General features: G+C 42.9%; 1 protein-coding gene across 1 annotated transcript in view; it reads left to right on the top strand.

Moving 5' to 3' along the window:
• The window catches only part of Ptpn21 (protein tyrosine phosphatase non-receptor type 21), a 65,072-nt gene that overhangs the window by 17,340 nt on the left and 34,746 nt on the right, over window positions 1–12,986 (top strand). Inside the window, exon 3 of the mRNA XM_042261031.2 lies at window positions 2,026–2,195. Coding sequence (XP_042116965.1) covers window positions 2,026–2,195 — 170 coding nt within the window. The remainder of the gene's footprint in view (window positions 1–2,025; window positions 2,196–12,986) is intronic.

The following is a 12,986-nucleotide window of genomic DNA, read 5'->3' as shown; positions in this document are numbered from 1 at the left end:
TAAAATGCACACTTTAATCCCAGCACTCAGGAGGCAGAGGCAGGCAGATCTCTGTGAGTTCAAGGCCAGCCTAGTCTACAAAGGGAGTTCCAAGACAGCCAGGGCCACACAAAGAAACCCTATCTTGAAAAACCACACACACACACACACACACACACACATTATTTTGAGACTGGGCCTTACTCTATAGCCTAGGCACAATCCTTCTGCCTCCACCTTCTAGTTCTGAGCTACTATTACTATGCCCAGCTTTAATTAATTAATGCATTTATTTATTTATTTAAATTTTTGAGGCATGTTTCACTGTGTATCCCACCAGGATGGCCTTGAACTCACAGTGCAGCCAAGACTGGTCTTGAACTCACTGGAGTCCTCTTGCCTCAGCCTCCTAAATGCTGGGACTCTAGGCATTTGACACCATGCCTGGCTTAAAGTTCATTTTTATTTTAATAAGCATTGCAGGCCAAATAAAATAGCCTGAGTTATTTTAAAGTTTTGCTGATGCCATGAAGTTAAACTACCCAGTATAATGATAGCAGCTTTTCATTTGAGAGCATTAAAATGGAGTCATCCTGAGAAGTCAGTTCCTCAGTGGCACTAGCCACATTTCAAGTACTCAGGTGCCACCTGTAGCTGGGGGTTGCTCTTTTGGACAGTGCCGCTGTGGCACATGTCCATCACTGCACAAGCTTCAATCTGACAATGCTGCTCTCGAGTCTAGAACTGCAGAGCAGGGATTTTCCAATGGCCTTGGCCTGTGAGTTGATTTTGAGATAAATATTAGCAGTGATTAGAGACTTCCATTTCATCTATTAAGTGCTTTCATACCTGTTCAAGTTGACCGGCCAGGGCAGCTATTGACGTACTCTAATAGTTTTACTATTCAACAGGTGGAGTCTGAATGCCAGTTTACTCTGTGTGTGTGTTGGGGTGTGTGTGTGTGTGTGGTGGGGAGGGGGTGTTAGAGTCTTGGTGTGTAGATAGCCCTGGCCTCGAACCTGTAGCAGTCTGTTGCCTTAGCCTTGCGGGTGCTGGGGTCACAGGCATGTACCTCCATGCCTGGCTCTGGTCCAAAACTTCAGACTCTGAATTAGTAATCCAGTTAGGTCACTTTATTACATTAGGTGTGATTTTTCTTTTTCTTCATGTAGGGTCTGTGTTTGTGTGAGAGAGAATGATAGGAACACACACAATGGGAGAGGAGGGAGGGAGGGAGGAAGAGAGAGAGAGAGAGAGAGAGAGAGAGAGAGAGAGAGAGAGAGAGAAAGAAAGGGAATCTCCATCCACATTCTGTTCTTTAATTCAAAGTTCATTCTTCACATTAAACTATTCATTTAAAACATTCCAGTTGCTTTGAATTTTTATCAAATGCCATTTGAGGGGCAAGGTAAGGCTGTGGGTGCATCTGTTACTAAAATGTTTGACATTTACATGAAGTAGTTTTATTTATAGAAGCCAAATCCCAGAATAGTGAGAAGTTGGGTTAGCACCATGGTTTAGAATTATACCGGGCAGGGACCACTTAAGGCTTTTTAGGTACTATTAGTTATAGGGCAGCTGAGACGGCCCAGAGGGTAAAATTTCTTGCCATGCAAGCCTGAGGACCTGAGTTTTATTCCCAAGAACCCATTGTAGAGAAGAAGAACCAACTCCTAAAACTCGTCCTCTGAACTCTACACTGGTGCACACACATGAGCTTGCACACACACGCTAATGTATTTTAATAATGGTAACTTTAGGGTTTTGGTAATGGAAAAATTAGGGTTTTTTTCCTTCAACATTTTTGTTGTTAGTTTAAGAAATGACATACAATTGTCTTTTTTTTTTTTTCCCCCTGCCTCTATTTCCCGAATACTATTCTCTAGGTGTTCCCTCTGTTTTTTTTTTCTCTCCTTAAGCCTCGGCTATTGCCCCTTTCCTGAGAGGCAGTAGGCCACTGCCACTTGGTCCCGGTCTTTGGCGGTGGAAATCGTTGGAATCTTTTTGTGCATGACTGCCTGCTTCAGTGACCTTCCTTCCTTCCAGGTCACGTACTTCAGCCTCTGGTACTACAACAAGCAGAATCAGCGTCGCTGGGTGGATTTGGAGAAGCCCCTGAAGAAGCAGCTGGACAAGCACGCGCTGGAGCCCACCGTCTACTTTGGAGTGGTGTTTTATGTGCCCTCCGTCTCCCAACTGCAGCAGGAGATTACCAGGTGAGAGGTCCTTTGCTGCCTGGATTTAGAAAGTAGAGCAGTGAGGTCAGGAGAGTGGAGCTGAGGTCAAAGGCCCTCCAGATAAAAGCCCGTGACTGACTTTGCCCTCCAGCCCACAGTTTTAGTCACCACATTAGTAGGAGGTTCTGGAATGTGGTATGTCAGACTGAATTATGGTTCACTAGACCCAAAGGCACAGGAAAGGCGGTCGGCTCACCCTGGCGGTGAACTCGTGCGATAGCCTCTTTCGTGGTTTCGTTGTTCTGTTCTGGTTCCTCGTAATAAGGAAACGGGAGAGGAGAGATTTAAAATGTGTAGTCATAAACTCGGTCCTCTCCCCAGGAACTGGCGGGTCTGACCCCGGGGCTGTATTCTGTAGATGTGCCGGAGCTAATGTAGGCAGCGGAGGGCCACAGAGAGGGAAGACGTTTGTGGTCAGAGGCTCTCAGCAGGTAAATACACTTCAAGGGCGGAAGCGGAAGACGGGACGGCGGAGGAACTGAGGGTCTGGCTTTGTTTCACTCTCCTGGGTTACACAAGGTCCTTTTCATGCCCGTGGATATTGCACTCAGCGTGCTCCTTCTGTGCCCCTCTGCGCCCCCACCCCAAGTCTGTGTCCCTTCCCATCCCCTCGGTTCTCTTTGTTCCCCGACAGTTTCGTTTCTGCTTTCATGTTCTCTTTACATAAATGACCTTGTTGAGAAACGTGTAGAAAGCATGCAGGATTTGTCTTTCGGAGACTGACTTAATCTCCTAATATGATTAACTCCAGTTGCATCCCTTGTTCTTCAAATCCATAACTTCATTCTTCCTTATGCTTTGAGAAAATTCCCTTGTGCCTATATTCACCACTTAGTTGGGTCTAGAACTTAGCTATTATAAATTCTTTTTTAGAATTTTCCTGAAGACAAAATGGTGAAAGAAGTTTTGATTTTTCAGCCCTGGGTGAAGCTCTGTAGCCATGGAGGGGCCTGCCAGGCACACCTAGGGTCCATGGTTTCTCGTCCAGGCAGTGGTGGTGCCAGCACACCTTTAATCCCAGCACTTGGGAGGCAGATGCAGGTGGACCTCTGAGTTGGAGGCCAGCCTAGTCTACAGAGGGAGTTCCAGGACAGCCAGGACTACACAGAGAAACCTTGTCTTGAAACATAAAAAAAAGGGGGGGGGGAATACTAACTTTGAATGCTTGAGCTTGCCTAAGATATCTAAAACTTAGCATTCCTTTTTATCTTGTGAACCCTACTTCATAACATTACTTCGGAGCCAGGCTGGGCGATGTCATGTACTAAACATCATGTACCTTTATCTTTGTCTCCTGTATCTTTCTCATAGTCATCTGACTCTATGAAGCTCTGGGGTGCCCGAGGCTGGGGTGCACTCTGTCTACCCCATGCAATCTTAGGATTTGCTCGTAGATCTGTTAAGGTGGTTGGTATCCCAGCCTCCTATTACATCTATTTGTGTACGTGTCTTGTCTCCTTTCTACATCTGAAGTCCATGTTTTCTTTGGCTTTACCTTCCATAAAAGCTAGGCTGCCCTGCAGATAGTAAGAATTGCTGCTGCCTCATACTAGTGGAATGCTGTTTGAGTGTGCCAGGTAGTTATCAAAAGATATTAGAAAACTGAGATCAGCTAGTAGGTGTCGGCAGAAACGAACTGTGAACAGGTCTGAAATACAAATATTGAAGAGAGAAGTGGAAGCCAGGAGGAAAAATATGAACTGGCCACTTGGCTCATTTAAACATTTACTGAAGATATTCTGTGGCCTAAGAGCTGTTAGGCAGTCATTTGAATCTGACCCTGGAGGAGTTGCTCACTCACAGCCCGGTGGAACTGGCAGTTCATGTCCATAAGGAGTCACAGCACCCTGGGATAACAAACATTTGATTCCCAGGGGTGGAGCGTGGAGAACTTGACTAAGGGAGGAAACAGTGGACTTCTTGGTAGGCTATAGAAGGAATTTTCTAATGGGGGGTGGGGGTGGCTTGTGGAAAGCAGGGAGAATGGGAAGTTTCAGATAATCCCTAGAGATGAGAGAAAAGGTTTTAAAGCCAGGTGTGTACTAATCATAAAGACGTAGTACAACGAGGAAGACCTTTTGAATTAATGGGGTGGAATGACCAAATTTGTGTCTTACAAAGACCATTCACATCAGATGATCAATCAGAGGTGAAAAACTTCGGAATTCAATTGGAAGTGGCAGGAGACCAGTTAGGAAGCTGTTGTTAGAACAGAGCACAAAAGCATGAGCCATAGAGTGGGATGAGAAAGGATGGGGTTATTGGGTTCAGCCAGCAGGGCTGCTCCTTGATTAGGTGTAGAAGACCTAGAGAAGTCCTATCAGTAAGAATCAAGTATGGTCATGAGTGTCCATGGCCAGCCTTCCAGTTCCAAAATGAGGCCCCAGGTCAGCCATGCAGACTTGTGTGACAGCTCTACAGTACAAAGTCCCCAAGGATGCTGGTTCTTTCAACATCTTCATCCCAGCCACTAGGTTCCCTCGGAGTCTTAAGATGTCTGGACAGGTTTTAGATCTCAGAGCTGTAGAGTCAGGAGGCAGAACAGTGGTTTCTAGGGACAGGGGAGGTGCAGGAGGATTGTGTGTTGTGCAAAGGAACTCTTGCGGGCAATTGGTAGTACTCAGGCTCTTGATCCTGTAGCAGTGACTTCGTGTCTCTTTTATATGTTAAAACTGTACAGTGGAGCAGTTTATCACGTGCAGTCAGACCTCAAGAAGATCTTATAAAAACCCACTCAGGGAGGTAGACGGGCCCAGCGGCGGCAGCCGACAGGGATATTCAGACCCAGCGGCAGCCGGCAGAGACATTCAGGCCCAGCGGCGGCCCACAGAAGTAGACGGGCCCAGTGGCGGCCCGCTGAGGTAAACGGGCCCGGCGGCAGCGGCCGACAGGGACATTCAGGCCCGGCAGCAGCCGGCAGAGACATTCAGGCCCAGCGGCGGCCCACAGAGGTAGTCAGGCCCGGCGGTGAGACAAGCAGACGCAGGTAGGCCTGCGGCGGCGGCCCGCGGAGGTAGACGGGCCCAGCGGCGGCAGCCAACAGAGATATTCAGGCCCGGCGGCAGCCGGCAGAGACATTCAGGCCCAGCGGCGGTCCACAGAGGTAGACAGGCCCGGCGGCGAAGACAAGCAGACGCAGGTAGGCCTGTGGCGGCGGCCTGTGGAGGAAGACGGGCCCAGCGGCAGCCCGCTGAGGTAGACGTGCAGCGGCCGACAGGGACATTCAGGCCCGGTGGCGGCCCCCAGAGGCAGACAGACCCAGCGGCAGCTGACAGGGACATACAGGCCCGGCGGCGGACCGCAGAGGTAAACAGGCCCAGGGACGGAGACAAGCAGACACAGCTTGGAACAGGGACGCCCCTAACCCCAACATCTGGGGAAGAAGCTATCTCCGTGGGTCAGAACCAGAACGAATCTGAACACTCCGTCTGAGGACAACCCAGGGCCCAGCTGCTGATCCTGTGAAACCCAACAACTTGGAGGTGTTGGTGAGACTACCCTGCTCAGCTGAAACCCATTTGGGAGAGGACTCAGATGCCTACAGTTTAAAGTCTGAAGAAACAAGATCAGCTGAGGAGTTGACAAATGAACAAAAGTGACCTGAGAACACAGAAGAAGGCGCTACCCAGACACCAAACCAGATCACCAGAATCATAAGTATATAATTCACCGATCGAAATCAGCTGCCCCTGAAGAAATAGCCCAAAAGCACCAATTTAACCAAGAACCCCTACTAAACCAAGACTAAAAATCAGAACAAGAGAGGCACTCTCAGACACAGACACCACCTGCACCTCACAGAGGAAGAGATGAGTAGGCGCCAGTGCAAAAATACAGGCAACAACATAAAGACCTATATGGCAACATCAGAACCTAGTGATTCTACACCTGCAAGACCTAAACATACCATGACAGAAGAAACAGAAGAAATCAACCCTAAAAATGACATTAAGAAGATGATAGAGGCCCTTAAAGAAGAAATAAAACATTCCCTCAATGAGGAAATAAAAACTTTCCTTAAAGAGGAATTGAAAAACTACCTTAAAGAGGAAATAAAAACTTTCCTTAAAGAGGAAATAAAAACTTCCCTTAAAGAGGAAATGAAAAACTCCATTAAAGAGGAAATAAAAAACTCCCTTAAAGAAATGGAAGAAAAAACGAACAAAAAATGGGAAGAAATCAAAGAAAGCCAAGAAAAAGCAATTAAACAGATGAAAGAAACATTCCAAGATCTGAAAAATGAATTTGAGACAATAAAGAAAACACATGCTGAGGGAATGCTGGAAATAGAAATCCTGACAAAACGAACAGGAACTACAGAAACAAGCATAACCAACCGATTGCAAGAGATGGAACAGAGAATCTCTGACACTGAAGACACGATAGAGAAAATAGATTCGTCAGTCAAAGAAAACAATAAAGACAAAAAAGTCATAACACAAAACGTCCAGGAAATTTGGGACACCATGAAAAGACCAAACCTAAGAATAATAGGGATAGAAGAAGGAGAAGAATACCAACTCAAAGGCACAGAAAATATATTCAACAAAATCATAGAAGAAAACTTTCCTAACCTAAAGAAAGAAATACCTATGAAGATACAAGAAGCTTACAGAACACCGAATAGGCTGGATCCAAAAAAAAAAGTCCCCTCGCCACATAATAATCAAAACACTAAACACACAGAATAAAGAAAAAATATTAAGAGCTGCAAAGGAAAAGGACCAAGTAACATATAAAGGCAAACCCATCAGAATAACACCAGACTACTCAATAGAGACTATGAAAGATAGAAGATCATGGACAAACCTCATGCAGACACTAAGAGACCATGGATGCCAACCCAGACTATTATACCCAGCAAAACTCTTAATCACCATAGGCGGAGTAAACAAAATATTCCAGGATAAAACCAGATTTAATCAATACCTGTCCACAAACCCAGCCCTACAGAAAGCACTAGAAGGGAAAATTCAACCCAAAGAAGCTAAACACATCCATGAAAAATCAAGCAATAGATAATCCTACACCAACATACACCACAGAAGGACAACACAACACAACCAAAAAAATAACAGGAATTAACAATCACTGGTCATTAATATCCATCAATATCAATGGTCTCAACTCACCTATAAAAAGACACAGGCTAACAGAATGGATTAGAAAACAGGACCCATCCATATGCTGCATACAAGAAACACACCTTAACTCCAAAGACAGACACTACCTCCGAGTAAAGGGCTGGGAAAAGGTTTTCCAAGCAAATGGACCTAAGAAACAAGCTGGTGTAGCTATCCTAATATCTAATAAAATAGACTTCAAACTAAAATCAATCAAAAGAGACCAGGATGGACATTACATATTCATCACAGGAAAAATCCACCAAGATGAAGTCTCGATTCTAAACATTTATGCTCCAAATACAAAAGCACCCACATTCATAAAAGAAACACTACTAAAGTTTAAAACACACATCAAACCCCACACATTAGTAGTGGGAGATTTTAACACACCACTCTCACCAAAAGATAGATCTACCAGACTGAAACTTAACAAAGAAATAAAGGACCTAACAGATGTTATGACTCAAATGGACCTAATAGATATCTACAGAATATTCCATCCTAACACAAAAGAATATACCTTCTTCTCAGCACCCCATGGAACCTTCTCAAAAATTGACCACATGCTTGGACACAAAACAAATCTCAACAGATACAAAAAAATTGGAATAACCTCCTGTATTTTATCAGACCACCAAGCCTTAAAGTTAGAACTCAATAACAACAAAAATTATAGAAAACCCACAAACTCATGGAAACTGAATAATACCCACCTGAAACATCAATGGGTCAAGGAAGAAATAAAGACAGAAATTAAAGAGTTCCTAGAATTCAATGAAAATGAAAGTACAACATACCCAAACTTATGGGACACTATGAAAGCAGTGCTAAGAGGAAAATTCATAGCTCTAAATGCACACATAAAGAAGATGGAGCAATCCCATACCAATGAATTAACAGCACAACTGAAAGCTCTAGAACAAAAAGAAACAAACTCACCCAGGAGAAATAGACGCCAGGAAATAATCAAATTGAGGGCTGAAATCAACGAAATAGAAAACAAGAGAACAATACAAAAAATCAATGAAACAAAGAGTTGGTTCTTTGAAAAAATCAACAAGATAGACAAACCACTAGCCAAATTAACCAAAAGGCAAAGAGAGAACACCCAAATTCACAAAATCAGAAATGAAAAGGGAGACATAACAACAGACAATGAGGAAATCCAGAGAATCATCAGATCATACTTCAAAAACCTGTACTCCACAAAAATGGAAAACCAGGAAGAAATGGACAATTTTCTGGATAAATACCAAATACCAAAATTAAATCAAGACCAGATAAACCATTTAAATAGACCAATAACCCCTAAAGAAATAGAAACAGTCATCAAAAGTCTCCCAACTAAAAAAAGCCCAGGACCAGATGGTTTCAGTGCAGAATTCTACCTGACTTTCAAAGAAGAACTAATACCAATCCTCTTCAAAGTGTTCCACACAATAGAAACAGAAGGAACACTACCAAACTCTTTTTATGAGGCTACAATTACCCTGATACCCAAACCACACAAAGATGCAACAAAGAAAGAGAACTACAGACCAATCTCCCTCATGAACATTGATGCAAAAATACTCAACAAAATATTGGCAAACCGAATCCAAGAATACATCAAAACAATCATCCATCACGACCAAGTAGGATTCATCCCAGGGATGCAAGGATGGTTCAACATACGGAAATCAGTCAATGTAATACACCATATAAACAAACTGAAAGAAAAAAACCACATGATCATCTCCCTAGATGCTGAAAAAGCCTTTGACAAAATCCAACACCCCTTCATGATAAAGGTCTTAGAAAGAATAGGAATACAAGGAACATTTCTAAACATAATAAAAGCAATTTATAGCAAGCCAACAGCAAACATCAAATTAAATGGAGAGAAACTCAAAGCGATACCACTAAATTCAGGAACAAGACAAGGCTGTCCACTCTCCCCATATTTATTCAATATAGTACTAGAAGTTCTAGCTAGAGCAATAAGACAACAAAAGGAGATCAAAGGGATACAAATTGGCAAGGAAGAAGTCAAACTTTCACTATTTGCAGATGATATGATAGTATACATAAGTGACCCCAAAAACTCTACCAGGGAACTTCTACAGCTGATAAACTCCTTCAGTAAAGTGGCAGGATACAAGATCAACTCAAAAAAATCAGTAGCCCTCCTATACACAAATGATAAAAGGGCTGAGAAAGAAGTCAGAGAAACATCACCCTTTACAATAGCCACAAATAATATAAAATACCTTGGGATAACACTAACTAAACAAGTGAAAGACCTTTTTGATAAGAACTTTAAATCTCTAAAGAAAGAAATTGAAGAAGATATCAGAAAATGGAAGGATCTCCCATGCTCATGGATAGGTAGGATTAACATAGTAAAAATGGCAATCTTACCAAAAGCAATCTACAGATTCAATGCAATCCCCATCAAAATCCCAATACAATTCTTCACAGACTTGGAAAGAAAAATACTCAACTTTATATGGAAAAACAAAAGACCCAGGATAGCTAAAAGAATCCTATACGATAAAGCAACCCTTGGAGGCATCACCATCCCGGACCTCAAACTCTACTATAGAGCTATAGTAATAAAAACAGCTTGGTACTGGTATAAAAACCGACATACGGACCAATGGAATCGAATTGAAGACCCTGACATTAATCCATGCACATATGAACACCTGGTTTTTGACAAAGGAGCCAAAACTATACAATGGAACAAAGAAAGTATCTTCAACAAATGGTGCTGGCATAACTGGATGTCAATATGTAAAAGATTACAAATAGATCCATATCTGTCACCATGCACAAAACTCAAGTCCAAGTGGATCAAAGACCTAAACATAAATCCAGTTACACTAAACTTAATAGAAAAGAAGATAGGAAGCACTCTTGAACGCATTGGCACTGGAGACCATTTCCTAAATAAAACACCGACAGCACAGACCCTGAGCACAACCATTAATAAATGGGACCTCTCAAAACTGAGAAGCTTTTGCAGGGCAAAAGACACAGTCAATAAGACAAAAAGACAGCCAACAGATTGGGAAAAGATCTTCACCAACCCCACATCTGACAGAGGATTGATCTCCACAATATATAAAGAACTCAAGAAACTAGACATCAAAGCACTGAACAGTCCAATTAAAAAATGGGCTAAAGAGCTAAACAGAGAATTCACAAAACAAGATCTACAAATGGCTGAAAGACATTTAAAGAAATGCTCAACATCCTTAATCATCAGAGAAATGCAAATCAAAACGACTCTGAGATACCACCTTACACCTGTTAGAATGGCTAAGATCAAAAACACCAATGACAACCAATGTTGGAGAGGATGTGGAGCAAAGGGAACACTCCTCCACTGTTGGTGGGAATGTAAACTTGTACAACCACTATGGAAATCAGTATGGCGGTTTCTCAGAAAATTAGGAATCAAACTACCTCAAGACCCAGCCATCCCACTCTTGGGCATATACCCAAAGAATGCTGATACATACCATAAAGATACATGCTCAGCTATGTTCATAGCAGCACTATTTGTAATAGCCAGAACCTGGAAACAACCTAGATGCCCATCAACGGAAGAATGGATGAAAAAAATGTGGTACATATACACAATGGAGTACTACTCAGCAGAGAAAAACAATGAAAGCATGAAATTTGCAGGCAAATGGACGGAACTAGAAAAAATCATCCTGAGTGAGGTAACCCAAACCCAGAAAGACAGTTATGGTATGTACTCACTCATTGGTGGATTCTAGATATAAAATGAACAATCAGACCACAACCCATAGAACCATAGAGGCTATATATATATAGCATGGAGGTCCCTAGGACGACTGTGGCATATAATAAATTTCAGTTTTACTCAATTATTGAAAAAAAAATAGCCAAATGAATGGAAACACATGAACTATGAACCAAAGACTGAGGGGCTCCCAGCTGGATCAGGCCCTCTGAATAGGTGAGACAGTTGATTGGCTTGATCAGTTTGGGAAGCATCTAGGCAGTGGGACCAAGTCCTGTGCTCATTCCATGAGTTGGCTGTTTGAAACCAGGAACTTATGCAGGGACACTTGGCTCAGTCTGAGAGGAAGGGACTGGACCTCCCTGGACTGAGTTTACCAAGTCGATCACAGTCCTCGGGGGAGGACTTGTCCTGGAGGAGGTGGGAATGGAGGGTGGGCTGGGGGTAAGGGGAGGGCGTGGGAGGGGGGAGAATAGGGGAACCCATGGCTGATATGTAGAACTGAATGGTATTGTAAAATAAAAAATATATATCACAAAAAAAAAAAAAACCCACTCAGGTCAGGGCTGGAGATGCAGTTGAGTGGTAAAGCACTTGCCTGGCATATGTGACACTCTGGGTTTAGTCCCCCTGCACCAAAGACACACTCTACCCCACCCCCCAAAAAAACATTCACAAGTACTTTAGGAAAAAAGGCAGAGAACAAAAATCTGATTCATAAACATGAGGACTTGTCAGAAAAATGCAGCCATAAGGTAGCAGAAAACTGTCACCCACATGATGGGAACTTATAGGAACTTTTTTTTTTTTTTTGCAAAAGATAGGAAATTTTGAGAATAATGACTGAATAGATTGAATTCTTACAAATCCACGAATTGATCATGTGTAACCTCATTGATGACTACACGAGTCCATTTTTTTGTTACTTATTACAATAGTGTTACAGCCTGTATACATTTTAATGGAAAGAGGCTTATCTTGCCTCACCACTCTGGAGCATACTGTGGCACTGCCCTGGTATGTCATTTACAAGGAAACGTTCACATGGGACTTTATGCAAAGGTTATTGAGCTAGCAATGAACAATTTACAGCATACGTGAAAGAATTGGCTCTCATAATAAAACCCATTCAAAGCTAAGGTAAGAAAAGGTTGTATTGGAAGCCCAAGTTAATTTGGTCCATGGATGTTGCATTCCAGGGTTTCTGTTTGATATAAGGAAAGAGTCTAGAATGATGATAATGGAGTATGTGGAGCATTCCTGCTAGATATACCTCCCTGAATACAATCTCTTTTGGTTTTGGAAGCCTTATAGAAAGTTGCTGGTTTCCTCCTCTGACACCCTGAGTTACAAGCATTCTATTTCACTGATTGCTGGAAACCTGTGATATCTGCTAGAGGATAGAAGGGGAAGGCCGGATCTAAATTCTTTTTATTTGAATGGATGGTGTGTTGGTCAGGCCATTTGGTAACAAAGAGCAGACTTAAAGCCTAGCTAAAAGGGTTACACAAGAATATGTATGGATTCTGGAGAATTCATATATGCTCTACGCTTGGACTGCTCAAAGGCACCAAACCTAGAGAGACTCAGGTTGAGGTGGCATCATAAACTGCACTGGCAGAGACACTGGGCCAAATCTAACACTGTCTCCAGTGTCCAGAATGATGTTGTGGATGTAGCAGTGGCAGGCCCTAGCACAGGAATAAAAGGAAGCATTACGTTTTACTCTGGAGCTTTATCCGAATGGAAAAATGATGTGATGAAGCATTGCTGACTAATTGAAAGCATTCTGATAACCACAGCTGCTGCCTCAGTGTCAGCACGTGTCTGGTGCTGTTAACAGCTTTCTACATGCCACTTGGATATGGTTGGCCCGGTGAAGGGATG

The sequence above is a fragment of the Peromyscus maniculatus genome, chromosome 14, assembly GCF_049852395.1.
Source record: "Peromyscus maniculatus bairdii isolate BWxNUB_F1_BW_parent chromosome 14, HU_Pman_BW_mat_3.1, whole genome shotgun sequence".
NCBI classification, from domain to species: Eukaryota; Metazoa; Chordata; class Mammalia; order Rodentia; family Cricetidae; genus Peromyscus; species Peromyscus maniculatus.
The sequence above is the reverse complement of the archived record's forward strand: the minus strand, read 5'-3'. Positions and strand labels throughout refer to the sequence as shown.